The sequence below is a fragment of the Acomys minous genome (genome assembly GCF_964271855.1).
Source record: "Acomys minous genome assembly, chromosome: 6".
In the NCBI taxonomy this organism is placed as follows: domain Eukaryota; kingdom Metazoa; phylum Chordata; class Mammalia; order Rodentia; family Muridae; genus Acomys; species Acomys minous.
In genome coordinates this window covers 123,742,592-123,767,313 of record NC_140487.1, presented here as the reverse complement: position 1 = coordinate 123,767,313, position 24,722 = coordinate 123,742,592, and the positions used below count along the sequence as shown (strand labels likewise).

The 24,722-nt window shown below is 49.8% G+C and overlaps 1 protein-coding gene across 2 annotated transcripts; it reads right to left on the bottom strand.

Annotated features, from left to right (window-relative positions):
* Nucleotides 1-655: 655 nt before the first annotated feature.
* Nucleotides 656-13,819, bottom strand: ENO1 (enolase 1). Of its 2 annotated transcripts, none has more exons than XM_084784658.1 (12): nucleotides 13,667-13,819; nucleotides 10,621-10,714; nucleotides 8,478-8,573; nucleotides 7,335-7,393; nucleotides 5,070-5,139; nucleotides 4,829-4,962; nucleotides 4,146-4,368; nucleotides 3,081-3,278; nucleotides 1,882-2,083; nucleotides 1,502-1,610; nucleotides 1,323-1,381; nucleotides 656-996 (listed from the first exon to the last, which is right to left on the bottom strand). In XM_084784658.1, the coding sequence occupies exons 2-12, from the start codon at nucleotides 10,703-10,705 to the stop codon at nucleotides 927-929; spliced, it is 1,305 nt and encodes a 434-aa protein (XP_084640784.1). In that variant the 5' UTR covers nucleotides 10,706-10,714; nucleotides 13,667-13,819; the 3' UTR covers nucleotides 656-926. The 2 variants fall into 2 exon arrangements, with proteins under 2 accessions (XP_084640784.1, XP_084640785.1); XM_084784659.1 differs by lacking the exon at nucleotides 13,667-13,819 and adding an exon at nucleotides 13,216-13,369.
* Between the last annotated feature and the right edge of the window lie 10,903 nt (nucleotides 13,820-24,722).

Sequence of the window (24,722 nt, the reverse complement as noted above, 5' to 3'; positions counted from 1 at the left end):
AGAATAGGTGTTAAGCCTTGTAAAGGCTGTTTTTTGGGGTAGCTGAATGGTAGGATGTGAATCTGTTCTTTTGGAGAACTGCGTGTGAGGATTCAGATGGTGACCAACGGATTGGAACCCATTCCCCTGGGGCAGCTAAAACCATGTTGCTAATCCACCTTTCCTCTGATGTCCTTAGGTATGAACTCAGAGCTTGTGCACACTAGACAAAAACTCCATCCAGCAGTCAACGTCTCCCGTCTTCCTAAAGAAATACTGGACATTCCCAGCATGCCTCAGGGTGGGTGAGGGCTTCAAGAGGAGGTATGGATAAGCACAGGTTCTCTCACCCAACATGATCCTTGGTTACAGAAGCCAGCCACTATGATCGCCCCCTAGTGGTCCTACTCCGTAAAGGACTGAAAGGAAGGAAGCTCAGTGAAGCCAGATGCCCACCAGAGGGCCTTCTGATGGGTAGAGATCCCTCACACTGGGCTCAGGTAGTGCTTCAGGTTCTAACTACATCCATGTGTGCACTGCCCCCACCATCTTCCTGCTTCCGTGTAGGTCATTCTTGTGACCAGTGTGCGTCCTAACAGCTCGACAGAGACAGCCCTTAGCAGAGACCCAGAGCCTCCAGGCCATCACCAATGAGTCACCCACTCACAAGCAGCGCTCAAGGGTTACTGCGGCTTTTATTTTGCGTGTGGAACCACTGGGGGATCTTGCCTGTGGTCACCCTAGAAACTACACTGGAGTCACAAGGGCTCTGGACACTAGCTGGAAAGTGAGGTGACAGAAACAATGACTTGGACCAATCACATGACTACAAGGCTAGGGTTTCCAGCAGGGCTCCAGGTGGCCTAAGGAAGCAGTGCCATGGAAGGACAAGCCGCCTCGATGACGTCAGGGACAGGATCTAAGCAGCTGGTGGTGGCTCCAGGACTCTACATTGCCAGGGGGTTCCTGAAGGACCTGCCAGCAAACTTGGCCTTGCTGCCCAGCTCTTCCTCGATTCTTGGCGAACAAAGGGGAGGAAACAAACAAACAAACAAACAAAAACAAAGTTAGTTCTAGTATTGGGTATGGTGGTCCATGCCTGTTAACCCCAGCACATGGAAGGAGAACCTCTCAACAAAACTGGGCTCCATAGGGAGTAATGACTATGCCCAGGAAGACGGCACATCTACTGTCACTCATCTTGTCCTGTTCCCACCAGTGGATGGCAGCACAGCACAGGCACACCACCAACTAACTTACAGGGTATGTGCCTTGTTCATGATGGCATCAACTACGCAAGCACACCCACCTATCTCCCTGCTGGCATTAGAAAGTGTCTTTACCTAAGGATCTGATTGTACTTGGCCAGGCGCTCAGATCGGCAGGGGGCACCAGTCTTGATCTGGAGGAACAACGGAAAAGTCATCATTAGCAAAGGAAACAAGAGACACAGACAAATGCCTAGTCGGCACCACCAACGAGGAACAACCTTCCAAACTACACCCAGGCTGGCGGCTCTTACCTGCCCAGTGCAGAGCCCCACCACCAGGTCAGCGATGAAAGTGTCCTCAGTCTCCCCAGAGCGATGGGATACCATGACGCCCCAGCCATTGGACTGGGCCAGCTTACACCTAGGAAAGGGCAGGAGCCAGATCACGTGACCATTCACCTTGTATTGAATGGTTTTCATGCCTGAGCTACAGCCTCGGTGGCTAGTCCCCCCCACCACCCCCGGAAGCTGGCAGCCCAATGTCTGTTCATCTTTATGTCCGCACTCTGACATCAGACTCGACAGAGGCAGAACTTTCAGTGCCTTTGCAATGATGCTAAACCACAAGGATCAGGACCAATGTTTATCACTGCATCACTTGGGCCCCAGAAGCCCCTCCCCAGGCTACTCACGCCTGAAGAGACTCAGTTACAGAGCCGATCTGGTTCACTTTGAGCAGGAGGCAGTTGCAGGACTTCTCGCCCACAGCCTTGGCAATCCGCTTAGGGTTGGTCACGGTGAGGTCATCCCCGACCACCTGGATGCCCGCAGTATCTGTGAACTTCCGCCAAGCTTCCCAGTCATCCTGGTCAAAGGGGTCTTCAATGGACACCACTAAGAAAAGGAGACATGTCATCGGTGTGGGCCTGGCTGTGGTCCTAGGGCACCACCTTTCCTTCCTCTCTCATGAGCCTAGGGCTTGCTGTCTCTCTCTTTAAAGGATATTTTTATTTTGTTGCACCATTCTGTTTGACCTAGAACTGTGATCCTGGGTTTGGATTTTTTTCTCCTTCTAAAAAGATTTATTTATTTAATGTATATGAGTGTTCTCTCTGTATGTGCACCAGACCTCATTATAGATGGTTGTGAGGTGCCATGTGATTGCTAGGAATTGGACCAGGGTACGCTGGAAGAATAGACCAATACTCCTAACCACTGAGCCGTCTCAGCTCCCTGGATTTCTTCTTAAAGGGCAGCATTTACTAGGTGTGATAGTACACACCTTTAATCCCAGCACTCAGGAGGCAGAGGCAAGTGGATCTCTAAGTCCAGGCCATCCAGGACTACACAAGAGACCCTGTCTCAAAAAATAAAACAAAGGGGGGTGGCGCGGCGTGCACCTGCAGCATTGAGCAGTTGCATGCCCAGGAAACTGACCGCCAAATACGCACAAATCTGAGCATTCAGATGCGAGCGGGAGCGGAAACTGTAAGTTCCTAGCACCAAAATGGAGATAATCTGTCCAGATGCAGCCCAGAATGGCTTTGAATTCCTGCCCCAGTCTCCTGAACAATTAGAGGGACGGCTTAATTCTGTTGTAAGACAGTGTTTGTAACAGTCACCTTGAACTTCAAATTTTCTGTTACACCTCTCCATCGACGACAAACTCCCCTCCCCCCTTTTTAAGTTTAAATTTTATTTGAGGCAGTGTCTCACTAGCTTGCCTGGAACTTACATGGGCCTCCAACTCAGAGATGTACCTCTATGACTAAGGACATGTACCACAACATCTGGCCTAAAATTAAAGCCTGAACCTGTTGACCCTAGTTCAAGGTCAGCATGTCTCCAAGAGCTGGTGTGAAGCCTCATGGCCCAGAACCCCGACACTCACCTGGATAATCCTTGATGAAGGACTTGTACAGGTCAGCCAGCTGGTCGGGTGTGATGTACCTGCTGGGGTCATCAGGAGACTTGAAGTCCAGGTCATACATGCCAGACCTATGGAACTCAGAGGCAGCCACGTCCATGCCGATGACGACCTGCTCAGTGTAGCCGGCCTTCGCGATTGCGTTCTTTAGCAGCTCCAGTGCTGGAAAAGGCAAAGGTGGCAACAGATGGAAGTTAGACTTCACAGGAAAAGCTGTCAAATAGGCACAATGCACTGTCTTGGCCATGAGCACTCGGGAGGCAGGGGCAGGCGGATCGCTGTGAGTTCAAGGCCAGCCTGGTCTACAAAGTGAGTCCAGGACAGCCAAGGCTACACAGAGAAACAACTGTCCTGGCCACGGATCAGGGGCCTGCTGGGGGTCGTGTAAATGGCAAAGTCACAGCAACTCTAACACTGCCTCTTGTAGCCAAGCCAGTGACAGTGCCTGGCTGAGATCAGCTGTCCTGGGGACTGACTGGCTTTAAATAGAACAGAGAGGCTGGGATCCAAGAGGGAGGCCTCAGCAAGGGCTACCTCAAGTCAAGGCTGCCAAGAGCAGACATATGGCTCCTGCTGCCCGCCAGTGACCCCACCAGTCACAATGAAGTCCATTTCACACAGGCCAAACAGGCCACAAAAGGCCAGTGAGATGGCTGGTAAAGGGGCAAGTCCAACAATACACACTCAATCCCTCAGGCCAAGGTGAAAGGAAGGAGAGACCTTGATGCCCGTATACGCCGGGCGCACCCACACATACAAAATTAAAATGGGACCAAATAAATTTGCTGGCCTGGGAGAATGCTCAGTGGTTAAGAGCACTCTGAGGCTCTCCCAGAAGTTCAGCACCAAATGGTGACATTACCATCTCTAACTCTAGAGGATCTAGTACCTGTCTCCAGCCACCCCTAATAAGATGGCAAAAACCGGAACAAAACAACCCAAAGCTCTTGCTCCTAAAGACTGTCAACAGTCTTGATCCCAAATTGCCAGGTATGCGGGGACAGCCGGGCACAGCGCTAATGCTCTTACCTTCCTTGTTCTCCAGGATGTTAGGTGCAAATCCGCCCTCATCGCCCACATTGGTGGCATCCTTGCCGTATTTCTCCTTGATGACATTCTTCAGGTTGTGGTAAACCTCTGCTCCAATGCGCATGGCTTCCCGGAAACTGGAGGCCCCCACAGGGAGGATCATGAACTCCTGCATAGCCAGCTTGTTACCAGCATGAGAGCCCCCGTTGATCACATTGAAGGCCTGGGAGAAGCACAGGAGAACTGTGGGAAACCCTCCAGAGCCCACAGGCTGACTCAACAGAGAAACCTGGCCTCAAAGGCCGAGGGCAGTTGTACAGTGCTGACTGGTCATCTTCTGAAAACTAGCCTTCTCTGAGCCTCTGTAATAGTAATAATTATTAACCCAACACAATCACGATATGGAAGGAGTCCTGTAGAGGGGCTGCCTGCCTAGACCGCGTGGCCTATTGGCGTGTCTATGGGGACACTGTCTTGATTGGAACCAGGCCACTTTAAAGACCAGAGAGCCACCTGCCTGAGACCAAATGTGTGCACCACAGCCTAGCTTCATTCTGCTTCCGACTGTAAAATGTGACACTCCTCTGCTGACCTGACCTCCCTGCGATGATTCACTTAGAAACTGAGCTCTTGGAATATTTTACTGCACCAACAGAACTGAAGTAAGACAAGAAGCTACTCACTGGGACTGGGAGGATAACTTCAGGGTTGCCAGCCAAGTCAGCGATGTGACGGTAAAGGGGCACCCCCTTTTCCACAGCACCAGCTTTGCAGACAGCCAGGGACACTCCCAGGATGGCATTTGCACCAAATTTAGCTAGAATAAAATAAAACTGGTAAATGGAAGCCATGTCTCAGCAGCCTCCCTGCCGCTGGCCCGCTGCACACTAAGTCGTGATAAAGGCCCCAGCTTGCGCTGCTCACATTTATTCTCGGTGCCGTCCATCTCAATCATCAGCTTGTCAATCTTCTCTTGCTCCACAACGTTCAGTTGCTGTAGGGGACACGGGAAGGTGAGGCCTAGGGTGTCCCTGACTGCCACTCTCCCGCCAAGCAGCACTTTAGAATGGAGCCGTTGTGTGCACTCAGTCTGTAGGCCAAGGGGCTGGGCGTGGCTCAGCCGGGGAGTTTCTCATCGCTTGCAAGGCTGGCTCAGCCCCCAGGGCCAGAGGATGGGACAGGAAACAAAACCAGGCTTTACTTGGCCTAATAACAGCCTCCAGCATTTTCCTGGGCCCACAATAGACTACAGTCTACCTCAGAGATCCAAGTCACACAAACACAAGGCTCATGTGTGTAGCATACACTGTAAAGTATTATCACCAAAGGTGTTCTTAAACAAAAACTAAGCATAAAGCTGATTATTCAGCTAAACAAACATGGCCCTGCACAGACTATAAGACTTTCCCTCTTTGCCAGGACAAATGACAAAGACTTCAACTGTCTGCTGAGGGGAATATGGAGGTAGTCCTGGATCACCTATCAAAGCAATTGATAAAAAAAAAGAGGATGTTTTGGGGCTGGAGAGATGGCTCAAAGGTTATAAACACTCATTGTTCTTCCAAAGGTTATAAGTTTAATTCCCAGCAACCACATGGTGGCTCACAGGCCTCTATAATGAGAACTGGTGCCTTCTTTCTGGCCTGCAGGCAGAATACTGTATAAGTAATAAATAAAATAAATTGGAAAAAGGGGGGGATGTTTAGTTGATATAAACTTACATTTGAACTGGCTCAGACTACTTCAGTCAAAAACCATGTGTGTGGCTGTGGGAGAGGAGGGCGTTAGAGATGGATCAGCTCTTATGAGCACTTGGTAGTTCACAACTGGCGGGGACTATAGTTGCAGATGATGTTCTTTTCTGGCGATCTTACCATGCACCAAACACGCATGTAGGGCACAAAAATGTGCACATGCTAAGTAAGTATCCTTTGTGACAGACTTTCTCTGTGTTGACCTGTCAGGCCTCAATCTCAAGAGATCTGCTTACCTCTGCTTCTGGAATGCCATGTGAATGTTCTGCCACCTTGCTGCTGTGACAAGGCGTTGCTGAATAAGGCAAGCACTTGAAGCAGAGGAGCTCCCAGAGGCTAGGCCTCACTGTAGCTAGTCTTAAATGTGTACCTGAGAGTAAAGCGATGAAGGCACAAAGAATACAGTGTACAAGGAGGTGCCCAGGAGACTGGAGCAGAGGCCACAATCAGAGCCATAATGAGCAATTGTCTGGAGACCAGACAAGCAGAACCAATTATATACCATTACACGGCTGGCTGGGGACAAGTGAGTGGCTGGCATAGGGAGGGACTAGACATTAGCACAACATCTTCCTGAGAGGTGACTTGAGAAGGAGTCTGTACACAATTCTGGGCAAGGCCATGGCCAGCATTGGCCCTGTTGGCACATCTCACTCACAACAGGAGTCACAGGTGAGCACCTGACATTGGTGCTGGAACCAAACCCAGATCCTCTTGAAGAGCAGCAAGTACTGTTCCACTGCACTTTTCTTGTAGCCCAAATACAGTTTTGTAAAGGTTTACTATTTATACACTATTCTGCCTGCATCAGGAAGAGGGCACCAGACCTCACTGTAGACGGTGGTGAGCCACCATGTGGTTGCTAGGAATTGAACTCAGGACCTATGGAAGACCAGCCAGTGCTCTTAACCTCCGAGCCATCTCTCCAGCCCAAGGATTTTTTCTTAATGCTGGTAATGATTTGACTTCAGGGCTTTGCACACAGTATGAAGACATGCATCAAATAAGATGGGGTTAGGGGGTGAGCTCTGACTGTCTCCCAATACCAGAATTGCAGGCACATACCCAAGCCAGTGGTGCTTGGGGCTATAGCCTGGGCCCCAACTGAGCCCTATTCCCTCCCCGTCCCAACATTAATAGCAAACCAAATCCTAATGTCCTATCTACCATGGACAATGACCCACACGTCCTGCAAAGCCACTATCAAAACTTGCTCCCAAGGTCAGAACCCAGGGAAGGAAGGATGCCAACCATGCCACTATCCACCCGCACCAGTCTTGAGGGGTTATCAGAAGCAGCCACAGCACACAGGCAGCAGGCACCGCAGACTCATGCAGCCTCCAAAGCTCTCAGAATAAGCTCTTCTGAACAGGAAAGGCCTGTGCCTGGCTCTGGTGGTACTGCTACACAGTAGTAAGCAGGAGGTAGGTCCTACCTTGCTAACCAGAGCAGGTGCAATAGTTTTATTGATGTGCTCAACAGCCTTTGAGACACCTAGAAGGAACAATCATGAAATTACTGACAGAATTACAGTATGCAGGCTCAAGCAGCCTTGCTGGAGCACTGGAGTCGTGGGCCCAAGCCTAAGGACCCTCCACAGGACCTCCGTCAAGCCCCATCCCTCAGTTTCCCCCAGAAGGGGCTGTCTGGCCCAGTCTGAGTGCTCTTCCCTAGACCCAGGGGGTTAGAGCCACACCAAGAGTTATCAGCCCAGAGTCGTCTGAGGGGCGTTAGTTCAGGACCATGCACTGGGAAGACCAGCTGCACACCTAGGTCGCCCAGCGTGTTACCTGAGTGCACAAGGCTGGTGCCAGGAACTCATTAACATACTTAACAGGTCTGGAGACTCCTGCCCAGAAGAGGTGAATAGAGAAGGAAAAAAGAGACTCAGGAGAACAGGCTTCCGAGGACACAGAGCAAGGAAAGCGAGGAAAGAGAAGGCAGGAGCACTTCCAGATTCAGGCCTCTTAACTCTGGCTGGCTCAATAGCATGGGGGGTGTGTGTGTCACATCTGCCCAGCCATAGAGGCCCGAGAGGCTTTGTGGCTTATTCAGAGACAAGCACTCATGACATCCAGTGAGCACAACCTTCCCTTGAGACGTTTTCTCAGCATCACTGACATGTGGGTGTGGGTTACAGTAACATTTTGTCTGGGGTCTTCAGCTTACAGGGCTAATGTTGCACCAGGGAAGGCAGGCAGGCCCAATTCTGTGTGCTATGCTGTACCTTGGGCATGCAGATTCCATTTACAGACAGGCAGGACCACACCAGGGTCAGTCTGACAGGGTGGATTGGAAGCTGGTTTGCCCAGGTTGTGCCTGCCACCAGGCCAACAGAAACTTCTCCCCATTGAAGGGAGTTGTTTCCAAAGGTTAAACCCCTCTGGGAGGGGACTATTTACACATTAGTGACCTGTCTTCCAGTGGTTTCATACCAAGGTTCCAGGCTTGGGAAGGTGGGCATTTGTAAGCTACCTTGCTGGCCTTTGCACGAGACAACAGTGCTCAGCACTGACATGAGTGAAGTCCTAGGGAAGGGCCTCGTGTGTGGACATGGGATGGACGTTCCTAGCCTTACCCTTCCCCATGAAGCGCGTCTTATCATTGTCACGGAGTTCTAGGGCCTCGTAGATGCCAGTGGAGGCACCGCTGGGCACAGCAGCTCGGAACAGACCTGGAGTAGAGGTGGAAAAAGCAATTAAAAGTACATCACTGAGTGTGGCACATGCCAGGAATCACAACACACAGGAGGTAGAAGCAGCACGGATCTGTGTGTTTGAAGCCACTTGGGCCCTTGCATGCTTAAAAAACCAAGCAAACAAAACTAGCAATCAGAAAGGAGCAGTTGAGGTCCAGGTCCCCCTCAGTCAGAGCGTCAAGACTCAGAGGCTCTGTGCCTTCTTCATCGGCCCTTTAGCATCTAGTACAGACCCAGCACACATGATGCCAGCACTCCGGGGACCTGGCCAGGCAGCCATGTCAGCTACCAGCCCTGGCTTCCTATAGCCACACTTCTAGCTTAGGTGAAGACAGGGTGGAGCCTAGGGCTTGTTGCTGAGGGATTACAGGGGCCCAGAAATTCCTGGGCATCATGGACATGGGATAACAACCTCTACTCTCTACACTTTAAATGTTGAACTAAAAGTTGCCTAAATAGGATCTCATTATGCTGCTCTGGCTGTCCTCAATCTTTTTTGGTTTTATGAGACAGGGTCCTCTGTGTAGCCCTGGCTGGCCTGGCCTCACTCTGTAGATCAGGCTGGCCTCAAACTCGCGTGTACCCAGCTGAGATTTTCTGTTGCTCAACCACAATCAGCTACATTATTATTATTTTTTGCCTCAGGGTCTCACAGAACCTGCAGGTTACCAACCTGATGCTGGGGATCCTTCCATGTCTGTCTCTGCAGTGCTATGATCACAGGTGCACACCACCAGACCTAGATTTTTATGTGGGTGCTAGGGTCTCGTGGTTGCACGGCAGCGTCTTTCTAACTGAATCTCCCTAGTTGCTCAAAAGATATTTAAGCTACTCATTGTGGTAATTAAAATTATATTAGTGCAGAAAATACCAACTTTTGGCTGAGGAGGTAGATCGTCATGCGTTTGAGTCCAGTCTGGTCTACAGAGAGTCTAGGACAGCTAGGCTGTCCTGTTAAGGTGACCTCCCACCTTCTCATTCCTTGGTATTTGATGCCTGACAGAACCTAGCGTTCTTGTTATTCACCCAGAAACACACAGCGAGAGCTGCAGCCAAGCCGATGGCAGCACACAGGCAGACTCTTGCTGAAGACTTGATGGAGGAGCCTTCCTTTCTGAGCGATGGGAGGATGGGCAGGAAGGGCTGGACTCTGGTGATTCAGACAGTGAGTCAGCTCTGCCTGGCAGGTCCTGGTGAGCTCTGCTGGACCGTGTGCCATCTTCCTCAGGTTCCTTTACCACTGCACCCATTACATGCATCTCTGAATACACAGCGGGGGCTAGCACAGGGCCTTCTTTGAGTAGAAAAGCATGCTATAAAGGCCAGGCTGGCCTCAGAACTGGCAATTCTCCTATACCAGGCTACATGTGCTGAGCTCGAAGGGATAGCTGCCATACCCAGCCAGTTTCTTTTATGCACACCAGAAGGCGGCATCAGATCACATTATAGATGGTTGTGAGCCACCATGTGGTTGCTGGGAATTAAACCTGGGTCCTTTGGAAGAGCAGGCAGTGCTCTTAACCTCTGAGCCATCTCTCCAGCCTGTTTCTTAACGTATAAGGGTTTGGGCTTTTTTTTTGCAGTACTGTGATTAGAACTTAGGATCTCCCACATTAGTGTACTCTGCCAAATTCATGATAGGTTAAGTATGCCCAGTCTAATACCCCACCATGGGAAACTTGTCCTAGACTAAGTTTCTGGGCTGTCCCAGAAGCCCACAATAACTAACATTGTCCCATTGGAGAAGTCAACCACACCAGCCCTGTCATGCTCTTCTGCTAATTTGATCACAGCAGACTGTGACGCTAGCGGATCATGGGCCCATTTTTGGAACAAGGGCTTAAGTCCTCACTGTCCTCTGCCCCAATGAGGTACCTAACCCACATCCTGAAGCAGAACTGGGCATGGTGGCACAGGCCTGTGTTCTCAGCTGAGGGAAGGCCTTGCTACCCTGGCCATTCTCAATGAAACGTGGTAGGAAAAAACCAAAAAACAAAATAATGGAAACAAAGTGGGCACATACCTTTTGCAGTGTAGAGATCAACCTCAACAGTGGGATTCCCACGAGAGTCAAAGATCTCCCTGGCCTGAATCTTGAGAATAGACATGGTGAATTTCTGTAGGGGGAAAAACAGTTCATATTTTCCACAAATTGTAACACAGAATGTTAATTCATTCAGATCACTCCTGAGGAATCCTGGACTTAGCAGAGAACAAATGGGCTACGTATGTCTTTCATTCAGGAAGGTTGCTTGTCAAAGGGAGCCTGGGGAGAGTAGTGAGGGCCACTCCTTGAGGAGCAGGCCAGTGCTGGCACTGTGAGAAAACCACCCCTGCTGATTGCCCTCTGAACCCAAGTGTCCTATGCCACAACCCTAATGAGTAAGTAAAAACAAATTTTTATAAAAATAATAAAGGAAGCAGGTTGGCGGTAAAGGGCTGGGGCTCATGTGGCATGCCCAGAGCTGAGAGAAATTCAAGAGCCAATGTGCTCTTCACGCTCAGAAAGCCCTGGTGTGGATTCCTCAGCAGGACTAGGGTGTAGATGGGAGGAAGAAAAAAACTAAATGGCCGGAGACTGTAAGCACTAGTGGGGCCAAACATCAAACAAACCAATGCTCAGTCCTCCAAGTGGATACAGTGCTGTCTTGGCTACTTACAGGATTCAAAATGGGCCTAGGAAGAAACAATGGAGGAAGGGCACCACAAAGGTCACAGGCTGCAGCATGTAAAACGAGGTTAAGATGCTCAAAACTTGCAATCCCAGCACTTGGGAGGCAGAGGGATCTCTGAGTTCGAAGCCAGCCTGGCCTAAGACATGAGTCCTGGACAGCCAAGACTACACAAAGAACCCCCCAAAACCTGCAGATTTTCAGAAAATATGGTATTGTAAGCTAGCACATTGTGGGGAAATTCCTAAATAAAACTGCACCTACTCAGTTGATATACATTTGCTAAGTGGTAAGAAACTTAGCACCAGAAACACCTAACTCCTGTGTGTGGTCAGCAGTCCTGCCATGTTCTGGTCTGGTGGCGGTTGTCTGCTAGCCTGGCTAGCACGTGGGCAGTAGTCCTGGACTCAATCCCCACCGCCATATTTAGGCAACAGCCATGACTTCTTTCAGAAGGGAATTTTATCTCATTAAAGAGAAGTCTCCATGAATGAGCGCCATGGAAGGGTTTAAGTACACAGGGGCCTGAGAGGAAGAGGCTATCAGGCCACAAAGAGCAAGTCTTTAAAGAATGCCCCTTTCTCCCCCAGCAGCTTTCCATCCAAGAATTCTACCACAAAGCTTCTAGAACTAAACTGGATGAGACAAGAAGACATTAGCATTCAGAAGGCGCCATCTAACTAGCTCCCCCACATCTTTCTCTGGCAAGCCCTGAAGCAGCAGCGGCTGGGACTTCTTTGGTCTTCTCTCGTGTGAGACAATGGATCTTTATACACTAACCAAGACATGCATTAGCTTTTTACCTCCTTACAAAACATATCCACTTCTTACCTGCATCTACACAACATCAATTATTTACTGTGCGTTTCAAACATTTTTTGTAGACGACGCTAAGTTTAAATGTCATTCTCTTTGTCCTCTCATCCCCAGGCTGACCTGAACTCAGTGATCCTCCTGCCTCAGCTCCCCCCAGTGTTGGCTTTTTATGTGTGCATCAGCACAGAGTAGCAACCACGTGGCATCGTGCACTGTGTTAGTTCGACAACCTGTAGGAGTTGCCTCTCTATTTCCACCATGTGCATCTTTAGCCTGGGTAGCAAGCGTCTTTACCCCAAGAAAAATCTCACCGCCTCAGCCTTTTTACTAGATTGAACTCCGAACCAAGGGCAGAACAGTGGACTATAGGTCAGGGCTATCAGCACAGGCTGGCTTTGGCCGACCCTGAATGCAGCCAAGGGACCACCACTACCAAGGCCAGAGCGAACAGGGAAGTTTAATTAAAGACATCTTAAGTCACTTCAAGACCGGCTAGTAACCACCCAGGAAGCCTGCAGGTCTTGCTTAACTGGGGCGAGGTCTCCTGAGGGCTTTCCAATTATCCAACGGGACTGCTGCAACTTCCTCTAGAATAAATACCTAGCCGACACCCACTGGTCAGTAATATTCCGAAGCAGAAATGGGTTGGACCACTCCCGCCCGCCCAGTGACGCTAGATTGCGGTCCAGGCGCCACAGCCCAAGGACGATCTGCGGGGGGGGGGGGGGGCGGGAGGGAAAGCAGCGCCGCTCTCTCTTGGGCATCCTTGTTTCCATCCCTTTCATTTTGAGAAGGGCTTTATCGAGCATCGTGAGGTCAAGTCGTTCTCTCCCTCCAAACCCTTCTACTTATTTACAGAGTTTAGTCAGCACTTTTCTACTCTGCACCGCCTCGACCATCCCTGGCTTGGGACCACAATTAAATTGCAATTCTGACGTTCGGTAATCACAGTAGACCTGCACCTCGCTCTCCAAGACCCGCGTCCTTCCAAGAGGCTGACCCCAAGTTTTCCCCCGGGTAAATGACCCGCGCCCAGACTGGGGGAGGGGGGTTGGAGTGCACGTGCACATCCGTCCCCTCAGCGGAGCCCGAGGGCAAGCCGATGCTCTAAAGGCCCACCCGGACCCTACCTGGCCTTCCGATCGCCGCGCAGGAAAGAAAGAGGTTTCTGTAGAAACCGAGGAGAGTGTTAAGGAGAGACGTGCGCCCGCCCCAGTTCCTGAGCAGCTCTAAGCACCTCCCACTCTGACTTCCTATTCAGCCCGCGACGCCCCGCCCACTTCTCGCCTTCTGGGCCCGCCCTCCCCCCTCCGTGCCGCCTCTCTATTGGGCCAGCGTCCCGTCACTCCAGATGGAGAACGTGACTGTGGCCGCCGTTTGGCCTGCAGGGACTAGAGGCGAAGGCCGGGGGAGGCGGGGGTTGTCGCTCCTGCCCGGGCCTCGCCTGCCTGTGGCATAGTCGGAATGCCGGGCGAGCCTCCCGCTGCGAGCGAGGGGCCTAGCTGAGGGTCTACCGAGCCCGGATGCGGGGCGGGGCGGGGCGGCGCGGCCGGCATGAGGGCTTGGGGCCGCGGCACGTACTCCGAGTCCCACACGCAGTCGGCGTGGCCGCGCCGCACGTCCTGCCCACGACCTTGCTGATGACCTTCGCGGCTGGGCCCTCCCGTGGCCTTCCCCGGCCGCGAGGTGAGGGAGACCCTGGCGGCGTGGAAACGATGACTCGCAGCGTGGCCGGGCCTCACTCCCACGCGGGAGGGGGAGGGGGATGGGGGTTAATGAGACAGTGCGCCTGCGCACTGCGCCCCCTCCCCACCCCCGCGAAATCTCGTCCTGCCTGTCTGGTGCCATCAGCCAAGGTGACCCTGTCCTTTTGTCCTTGCTGTGGTGAGCCTCAGGAAAAAGTAGCCAAGGGAAAGTGAACTTTCCCTTAATAATACCTAGTCATTTTATTATTGTCTATAGGGTACTGAACCCCACAGATCCCACTCGTGTTCGGTAAGGGCAAGATTGCTGTGTTACACCCAGCCGCTCCACCGTACGCTTTAGAACTTCCCTCAGTTCTTCGGTGTGCCTCCCCAGTGTGGGTTCATTATTTATCCCTGGTAGTGGTTTTTTCTTGAAAGAATTAATACCTCTTTCCTCTTGCCAGTAGACTGTATTAAATCTACCTGGACCCTGGATATTCTCTCTCTCTCTCTCTCTCTCTCTCTCTCTCTCTCTCCCTCCCTCCCTCCCTCCCTCCCTCCCTCTCTCTCTCTCTCTCTCTCTCTCTCTCTCAATCAGTCTCTCTTTTTGCTTTTTACTTACACCGAGCCTTGGCTGTCCTGGACTCTTTTTGTAGACCAGGCTGGCCTGGCCCTCCCTGCATTGTTGAGACCCATACTCTTGATTAGAGTTTCAAGTTTTATGTAGCCCTGTGTCATTTCTCAAAGGTGTATAGTAGTACTATTCCACGTTGCTGTGGCACACCTCAGAAAAGGGCAAATGAGTCATTTTACCTTTCTTTCTTTCTTTCTTTCTTTTTTTTTTGAGACAGGGTCTCTCTGTGTGGCCTTGGCTGTCCTTGACTCACTCTGTAGACCAGGCTGGCCTCGAACTCACAGGGATCCGCCTGCCTCTGTCTGTCGAGTACTGGATTAAAGGCATGTGCCACCAAGCCCGGCTTCATTTTACCTTTCTAATCAAAGTAAACCTGGGATTTAACCACAGCTCTGGGGAGGCAGAGGCAGAAAGAATTAGCCAGCTACCAGATTGAGACAGGTTTAAGCTGCTAAGGGAAGTGATCCTGTCTCCAGCTCTGCAAACAGCTTGCAAGCCCTGCAACACACGCACACTTCTCCACAGTAGGGCTGTGGCAAGCACGTCTCTTCCTGTTGCATTTTTCTCAACATTTCTTTTCTGTTGCCTTTCATAAAGAGACTGAAATGTGTACTTGGCTTGGGTTATTTTTTAGTTACCTACAGGAAGCTGAATTTCTCTCTTAGCCCCTAGCAGTTTGCTTCAGGCAGCTCCTGGCCAAGGTTTCCAAGGCATTGGGTAAAACTGAAGGCTTATTGAATCCAAGCTGTTAAATTGCCACTGATGAATAAGCAAAATCGTTGGTATCAAATTTAACCGAAAAAGTAACAAGGAAATTGTTAAATGGTTTGTGACTTCACCAATAATACACTTATATGTGTTGGCTGCATAAACGAAATATCCCCAGTACTATGACTCAGCAGCTAAGCCAAAAAGCCTTCTCCCAAGCTTTATAAGAACTGTAAACCAGCCTGGCGTGGTGGAGCACACCTTTAATCCCAGCACTCCACTCAGGAGGCAGAGGCAGGTGGATCTCTGAGTTCGAGGCCAGGCTGGTCTTCAAAGTGAGACCAGGACAGCCAAGGCTACACAGAGAAACCCTGTCTTGAAAAACCAAAAAATTAAAAAAACAAAACAAAACAAAAAAACCTGTAAATCACCTCTCTCTCTCTCTCTCTCTCTCTCTCTCTCTCTCTCTCCTTTTCTTCCCCCACCCCAGCACACTAGCTCCCCCTTCCCTTCCTCCTCCTTTCCCCCTTCCGTGCCGCTTCTGATAAACCTGCGCTTATCTATTAAAAAAGAGCTATAAATCGGACACTCAGCTCTGCTTTCCCCTGTGAATCCAGGCTGCAGACGAACTCTTCATTTTACACTAAAGCTAGAATAAAATAGCTTACAACTGCTGTCTGCAAGGCCCAGCGCATCATGCAAGAACGTGATCTGAAGCAGACCGTGATCGCAGGCTGCTGCCCTTGCGAGATGCCTGGAGGTGTCCACACAGTGTCCTGGGCCAGCATGTCTACCTCAGGAGTTAGCACTGACGGCACTCTGCCAGAAGTCGTGCGCTGCCAAGTGCCCTGTGTGGCTCTCCAGGCCCTGCTCACGGTGGTTGCCTGCAGTCAGCCTTGGTACAGGCATTTGGTGGTTATTTCTCACTCTCAATAGCTTGTTGGGCAATTGTATGGCCGTGGCAGTTCAAAGTCACAGGGAGAGGAAATGACTTCCCAAAGCTTCAGAACTTTAAAGCCCTACAGGGTGCCCACAGCTGGACACCAGACTGAAGTCAGACCAGTCATTGTCCTGTGATCCACCTGGCTGAAACCTCTGGTCAACTGAGAAAGTGACATACCTCTATGAAAATGGAACTGGGGCTGGAGAGATGGCTCAGAGGTTAAGAGCACTGACTGCTATTCCAGAGGTCCTGAGTTCAATTCCCAGCAACCACATGGTGGCTCATAACCATCTATAATGTGAGCTGCTGCCCTCTTCTGGCCTGCAGGTGTATGTGCAGCCAGAGCACTGTATACACAATTAAAAATAAATAAATCTTTAAAAAAAAAAAAAAAAAAAAGAAAATGGAACTGACTTAGGGTTGGTAGAGTACCTCTGTAGCACACACAAAAGCCACAGAATAATTTTGGGATGGTGGCACATACCTGTAATCCCAGCAGTCGGGATAGAGCCAGGAGGATGGAGAATTCAAAGCCACTCTTGGCTCTAGAGCAACTTGTTGGGCCCTGCAGAACACTTGTGTTCAAATTTGCCCTGTGGCCCGGCGTGGTGGCATACACCTTTAATCCCAGCGCTCGGGAGGCCTGGCCTACAAAGCAAGTCCAGGACAGCCAAGGCTAATACAGAAAAACCTTGTCTCAAAAAAACCAACCAACCAACCAAACAAACAAACAAAAAAACCCAAAAAAACAAAAACAAAAACAAAAACCTGACTTGTGAAGCACCCTTAGCTTTTCCTACACATCTGCCTGCAGCAAGCTATTTGAGTTCTTACTCAGTTTGGAAAAAAAAATAGGGCCAGTGAGCTGGCCCAGTGGGTAAGGCTGATTGCCACAAAGACGGACAACTGAGTTTGAGCCCCAAGTTTCACATGGTTGAAGGAAGGAACTGATTTCCACATCAGCCTTGGGTTCCCATGTGCTCACCTATCTACCTATGTGCATGTACATCCCCACACGTGTGCCTGCACTTAAACACGCATACATACATGTATCATACACAAATGTTTAAAAAAAAAAACGGAAAAATAAAACTTTATATTTTTCATAGAAATCAAATTCCCTTTGATTACTCTCACCCCTCCTGAGTCTCCCACTAGGAGAAACAAACATCCTGTCTCTATGAGTTGTAGCCCATATTCTGTCTGTAGGATGGTTTTGAGGGCACCCATTAGGACCACGATCTCCCTGGTGTCTTTATAGAGGCCAGCGGTGGTAGAGAAATCAAGCCTGTATGTACCAGGGCGGCCTGGAACTCAGCTGTCCTGTCTCAGTAGCCTGCATTTGGGGATTACAGGCAAAAGCCAGCTTGTACCTCACTTAAACTATGGGAAGCAGGGATGTGGCAAGGAATGCGTTGGAGGAGACAGACTGGGAGACATTGAATGCTTTTTCTTTTGTTTATTTTGTTTTTCCAGACAGGATTTCTTGGTTTAGCCCTGGCTGCCCTGGACTTGTTTTGTGGACCAGGCTGGCCTCGAACTCACAGAGTTCCACTTGCCTCTGTGCTAGAATCAAAGGCATTCATCACTCAGCTTTCCCCCACCCCCTCCTTCAATGAATGCTTTTTAAGTGTCAAGTTAGGCATTTACCATGGCCCTTGAGTAAAGGGAATGAACAGGAGAAGGGAACAATGCTAGAAAGAAAGCCTGAGGATAAGAAGCTGAGTTTGGCAGCATAGTGTGAAGGTCCTTGAGCCCACAGACCTCCTGAGAGACTGGGAGTGTTAATCACACACCATTGTCTTTCCAGTGGGAAAGATGAAAACCTGGCTCTTCCAGCCAGAAAGCTGAGAATTGGAAAAGATTGACAGCCTGGTGATCTGTGTTATCTGTTGGGCCAGGTCATATCAAGCTCTCAAAACCAGGACCGGAGGTGGCTAGTAATCTAAATGACCCTTATAACCAGAGGCTCCCAAAACCAGGACAAGAGGTGGCTTATAGCCCAAGTGACCTCTACCTGTATGACTAAGACCAGGCCAGGCCCTTAAGCTAGTACAGGTAGCCTATCTCTAGAACCCATCTTGCAGGAAATGACACGTACCCTGAGTGAGTTTCAATATAATTATGACTTTTTTGGGGGGGGGAGGGGGTGGCACATGCCTTTAATCCCAGCACTTGGGAGGCAGAGGCAGGTGGATCACTGTGAGTTCGAGGCCAGCCTGGTCTACTAAGTGAGTCCATGACAGTCAAGGCTACACAGAGAAACCCTCGAAAAACAAATATATATATATTATACATATAATATATATATATAATATGGAATAAACTGTGGAGTGTTTTAAATTTATTTTTATTTTATGTCCATTGATGTTTTGCCTGCATGTCTATCTGTGTGAAGGTGTCAGATCTTGGAGTTACAGACAATGTGGGTGCTGGGAATTGAACCCCGGTCCTTTGGAAGAGCAGTCAGTGCTCTTAACCACTGAGCCATCTCTCCAGCCCCAAACTGTAGCTTTTTAAGACTCCCTGAAATCTGATTCAGGTTGGCAAAGTCAATCTGCACCAGTTTTCATTTTTTTTATCTCTTCAAGGGTAGTTTCCTTTCCTATTATAGCACCTGCAGGGACTCCCCTCCCCATCTCCCCCAGCTGGGGAAAAGATGCCCCCCTCCCAGGGAGCTGAGCTTCCTCACGGGATGTAATAGAGGTGGGAGGGGCAAGTGAGAAGAGACCAGACCAGCAAGAGGCCACCTTCATCAAGTCTGTCTCAGCAGGCTGCAGAGGAGCTCAGCTGCCTGTGTGGTACCCCGAAACCTGCAGAGCAGAGCTTTAGCTATCCCAGCTCCAGGCGGCTCCTATCAGTCTGGGATGCCAGCCCAGAAGATCCTGGCACCTCCCACTAGCAGCTGCAGCAGATTATCGTGACAGTTTTCTTCTTACCTCTGTCCAATCTCACCTGTGTTCTCAGTGGTGCCACACACCTTTACAGAGGGAGTCCAGGACAGCCAGGGTGACACAGAAACCCTATCTCGAAAAACCGAAGGGGTGGGGGGAAGATTGCCGCTCCAATTGCCCTTTGTGATCCACCGAGGGGAAGGTTTCCACAAAGGATTCAGGTGCACCCAAGATAATGAGAAAAATTTCCCTCTCCCTGTCATAGCCAGATAATGTTGCTGAGGCACCATGCTGCTCAGACGTGTAACCCTAATCCTGACTCATCACCAAGGCCAGAAGTGCTGGGAAGAAGAGAGGGGGCAATTCAGGCAGCCTGGCTCCCCATCCCCACCCCTGACCTTTCAGCAAGAACTCTGGAGCTGCTCTGCTCCCCGGATTTGGGTGCTATACTCCGCAGGAAGCTTAGTCCCTTAATTTGCATTCCTCACGCAAGACCACAAGAGCCCGGAACTAAGAGCTGCGGCCTCAGGGTTTGTGCCTGTTGCCTGCTCCTGCTTTTCTCTCCAGAACAAGTTTGTAGCTAGAAGGAAATAGTTTGCCAAGCAGAAAGCCTGTTACACTGTATCACAACTTGAGTTCCAGTTACCAGAAGTCCCCCAACTCCATGCTTTATCTGACCTTTCTTACGGAAAGGCGTAGCGACTCCCACATCTCACAAGCCCCATTACAACTCCCTCTGTGGGGAGGTCCCTGGGGAAACCTTGAGGTTTTATGGTCTGTTTTGTTTCTTGGTGCTGAGGGAAGTGCAGGAGGGAGAGAGGATTTCAATACAGCATTGAAATCCTGCTGCGGAGACTCAGGAGGCCTAAGAGAAATGCAGAGTAGGCGGAAGAGCAGCCAGGGGGATTTATAGTGGGCAGAATGGGTATCCTAAGAGGCTGATCTCAATCTCAAAGGTAGGACGCTAGATAAAAATAGAGATGCCAAGCTGCTGCAGATTCACGGGTCACTGGAGCTCAGCAGGACAGCCGCGCCAGCCAGCCGCTGACTCGGAATTCACACCACACAGGTCAAGCAAGGTGCCAGTCAGATAAATTGCTTCCCTTTGAGAGCCTGCCCGCCTGAGAGCTGTGCCTCCTGGGTTTCTCAGACTTAAGCTGACCTGAACACAGTTGGTTGGGCAAGGGTCAGCACCAAGGGTGGCCTGTGAAGGGACCTGGCCTGAGAGCTCTGCCCAGTCAGAGAGCTTTATCAATGCAATTGTGAGGGACTGGCCTGCCTAGGGGTTGTGCTGCTTTGAGAACTCTGGGGTCCTTATCTCACCAAGAAGATGCTCCAATGGTAGAAATAAGGTAGACATTAAAAAACACAGCAGGGGGCTGGAGAGATGCCTCAGCAATTAAGAGCACTGTCTGTTCTTCCAAAAGTCCTGAGTTCAATTCCCTGCAACCACATGGTGGCTCACAACCATCTACAAGAGCTAGTGCCCTCATCTGATGTGCAAGGCACACACGGGGGACAGAATACTGTATAGAAAATAGATAAATAAATGTCCCGTCCAGCAGGACCAGTAATTACGGGGTCGCGAGGGGAGCCATACCTGAAAAGATGGGACGAGAAGGAAGGAGACGAGACCAAGTAGAACTCCTATCAAGGTCTTTCTTTATTGAATCAAAAGCAAAAGCTTATATGGGGTGGAAGCAGGAGCCAGGCAGTAGGGGGTCTGAGAATGTCTCCAGGTGATCTCAGCAGGGGAACATCCTGTGATTCATCTTGAAACAATTCCTATCTTACTTTAGCTAACTATCTCTTGGAAAGTCCCGAGCCAACCCGGCTAAACAACATCTGCAGAGGTCGAAAGGAGGAGGTTATGCAGAGGCTGAAATGAGGAAGTTATGCAGAGGCTGAAATGAGGAAGTTATGCAGAGGCTGAAATGAGGAAGTTTAGCTTTGGAATGGGGCTTCAGAATTTTGCCTCAGCCAGTAGATTCTTTTAGCCTTGAATGACCCTGGGCTGGCTCCGGACAAATAAATCTCTCTCTCTCTCTCTTTTTTTTTTTTTCCGAGATAGGGTCTCTCTGTGTAACCTTGACAGTCCTGGACTCGCTTTGTAGACCAGACTGGCCTCGAACTCACAACAATCTGCCTGCGTCTGCCTTCCAAGTGCTGGGATTAAAGGCGTGCGCCACCACTGCCTGCTCATATAGATAAATCTTAAAAAAAAAAAAAAAGACAGCCTAAGCCACAGGACTGGACGATCCTGAGGAAATCCATTCATCAAGGCCGTGGGAGGAAACCTAGACAGCTGGAGGGAAGAAGGCGGCAGCACTTCTGAGCTGTGGCACATGCCCAGAGCTATGGTGACAACTCAGCTCTCAGGAGGCATCAGTTTTCACTGATCCAATAGCTTTCCCAGAATCCCTCCTCCAGGCAGGCAGCAGAGGCATCTGCTGTGCTCTGTTGGAACAAAGCCCCAGGTCTGACTCAGTAGAAGTCTGAGAGAAGCAGCAAGTCTTCCACAGGAGAAAAGAGGAATTTAAAATGTCCCTGCAAGCTGGGTGTGGTGGCGCACGCCTCTAATCCTAGCACTCCCTCGGGAGGCAGAGAAGGTGGATCTCTCAGAGGCCAACCTGGTCTACATAAAGCAAGTCCAGGATAGCCAGGGCTGCACAGAGAAACCCTGTTTTAAAAAACCAATAAATAAACCAGGTATGGTGGCTTACACCTGTAATCCCAGCACTCTGGAGGCAGAAGCAGGTGGATCGCTGTGAGTTCAAGGCCAGCCTGGTTTACAAAGCAAGTCCAGGACAGCTAAGGCTACACAGAGAAACCCTGTCTGGAAAAACCAAAGACAGCAACAACAACAACAAAAAATGTTGCTGCAGTAACTGTTTAAAATCTGGGCATGGTAGCACCTGTAATCCCAGCGCTTGGGAGGTAGAGGCAGATGGGGGTCTAGATAGACGGCTCGGCAGTTAAGAATACTTGCAGCTCTTGCAGAGGACTGGGGCTTGGTCCCTGTGCCCACATGATGAGTCACGACCATTGTCAACAGACATGGGTTCAAGACAGATCAGAGAGCTCAAAAAGCAAGGTAAGATTACTGTGTGGTATGGGGAATGCGTGTAGTGGCCCTGGCTCCTAGATGAAGATAATGCTTAGAGACAGAGCTGTCCTCAGGGAGGCTCAGAGCAGGTCTGTGGAAGAGGAAAATAGAGCCAGCCGTTTCTCAATGCAATTCTTGCCCCTGGGAGCTGGCCCTGCGGCTCCTCATAGACAGTCTGGGAGTTTGGCCTCTGAAGCTACATTTGCTACTTAAGACCTGGTACTGTATCTATATTCTTTTTATTTTTATTATTTTTTGTTTTTTCGAGACAGGTTTTCTCCGTGTAGCTCTGGCTGGCCTAGGCTCGCTTTGTACACCAGGCTGGCCTTGAGCTCACAGCGATCTACCTGCCTCTGCCTCCTAAATACTGGGATTAAAAGTGCGCCACCACGTCTGGCTGGCCTGGAACTTTCTATACACATGCCAGGTTGGCCTTGAACTCGCAGAGATGAACTTGTCTCTGCCTACGATATCTGGGATTGGAGGCAAGCATCACCATCACCTTGCTATTTTCACTTATTTTTTGTTTTTTTAACCAGGATTTTATTTTCATCTCATGTACCTTGGTGCTTTGACTGTATACATGTCTGTGTGAGGGTGTTGGATCCCCTGGAACTGGTTACAAACAGTTGTGAGCTGTCATGTGGGTGCTGGGAATTGAACCCCAGGTCCTTTGGAAGAGGAATAAATAAGTGCCCTTAACCTCTGAGCCATCTCTCTAGCCCTCATCCCCCCCTCCCTTTTTGTTTTGTTTTGTTTTGTTTTTTGAGATAGGGTTTCTATGTGTGTAGCTTTGGTTGGGATGAAAAGTATGTGTTACCACACCTGGCTGCTATTTTCACTCTTGTTGATTTTCTTGGTTGTTTTTGTTTTTTGTTTTTCTGAGACAGGGTTTCGTTGTGTAGCCTTGGCTGTCCTGGAATTTGTTTTTGTTTTTGTCCTGGACTCGCTCTGTAGACCAGGCTGGCATCGAACTCACAGCGATCCGCCTGTGTCTGCTTCCCAAGGGCTTGGACTAAAGGTGTTTGCCACCACCTCCCAGCTGAGATTTTTATAATATTTTTATTTTTTTGTTTTTTCGAGTCAGGGTTTCTCTGTGTAGCCCTGCCTGTCCTAGATTCACCTGTAGACCAGGCTGGACTCAAACTCACAGAGATCCACCTGCTTCTGCCTCCCAAGTGCTGGGGTAAAAGGTATGTGCTAGCCTGGCTTTTACAATGTTTTTAAGATCACGTGTGTACTGGCTCGTTTTGTGTCAAGTTGATACAATGCTAGAACCTCACCGGGGCTTGAGAGATGATTCAGCAGTTAAGAGCACTGACTACTCTTCCAGAGGACCGGGGTTCAATTCCCAGCACCCACATGGCAGCTCACACCTGTCTGTAACTTCATGATCTGACACCCTCACACAGACATTCATGTAGGCAAAACATCAATGTATATAAAAAATGAACAAATAAATAAATTATTTTTTAAAACAGAGCCTCACTTGAGGAAATTCTTTCTTTCTTTTCTTTTCTTTCTTTCTTTCTTTCTTTTTTTTTTTTTTTTTTTTTTTTTGGTTTTTTGAGACAGGGTTTCTCTGTGTAGCCTTGGCTGTCCTAGACTCGCTTTGTAGACCAGGCTGGCCTGGAACTCACAGCGATCCGCCTGCCTCTGCCTCCTGAGTGCTGGGATTAAAGGCGTGCGCCACCATGAAGGGTGAGGAAATTCTCTTGTGAGATCCAGCTGTACAACATTTTCTCAATTAGTGATCAATGAGGGAAGGTCCAACCTTTTGTAGGTGATCTCATTCCCTGGGGTGGTGGTCCTGGGTTCTATAAGAAAGCACACTGCGGGTTGGAGAGATGGCACAGTAGTTAAGAGCGCTGTCTGATCTTCCCTAGGTCCTGAGTTCAATTCCCAGCAACTACATGGTAACTCACAACCATCTATACTGGGATCTGGTGCCTTCTCCTGGCATGCAGGTGTACATGCAGATAGAGCACTCATACATTAAATAAATAAATAAAATCTGAAAAAAAAAAAAAGAAAGAAAGCACATTGGCTAGGTGTGGTGGCATACACCTTTAATCCCAGCACTTGGAGGCAGAAGCAGGAATATCTCTGTGAGTTCAAGGCCAGCTTGGTCTACAAAGTGAGTCCAGGACAGCCAGGGCTGTTACACGTAGAAGCCCTGTTTCGAACACAAAAACGAAAACAAAACAAAAAAAGAAAGCACACGGAACAAGTCAGGGAAGCAAGCCAGTAAGCAGCATTCCTCCACGGCCTCTGCATCAGCTCCTCCCTCCCGGCTCCAGCCTTGTTTAAGTTCCCGTCCTGACTTCCTCCAGTGAAGGTGTACGCCAATAACCCCCTTTTCTCTCCAGCTTGCTTTTGTTATGGTGTTTCATAGCAGCAACAGAAACCCCAGCTAAGACAATGGCAGGGACTGGCAGGCTGAGAATTAACTTCCCAGGCTCGGGGCTCGTATTCTGTTTAGTGCAACGAAACATTTGAACCCAGCAGTCTTGCAGAGACAAAGATGCTTCTGTTTCCTTCCAATTCAAGGTCTGCCCTGTTTGGACACCCTCCAGGGACTGGCTGCTTATCCAGACTCCTGGCAGGAGGTGGCCATGCTGCCACTGCCAAGGTTCTCCTGATGGGGCCTGGCCTCCAAGCAGAAGG

Excerpts from the sequence above, each read along its gene's own strand:
- ENO1 (XM_084784658.1), bottom strand. The coding sequence starts at position 10,705 with ATGTCTATTCTCAAGATTCAGGCCAGGGAGATCTTTGACTCTCGTGGG. Across the intron at positions 7,394-8,477 it reads GACGCGCTTCATGGGGAAGG|GTGTCTCAAAGGCTGTTGAG; the intron begins GTAAGGCTAGGA and ends TGTTCCTTCTAG. Across the intron at positions 1,382-1,501 it reads TGGGGCTCTGCACTGGGCAG|ATCAAGACTGGTGCCCCCTG; the intron begins GTAAGAGCCGCC and ends TTGTTCCTCCAG.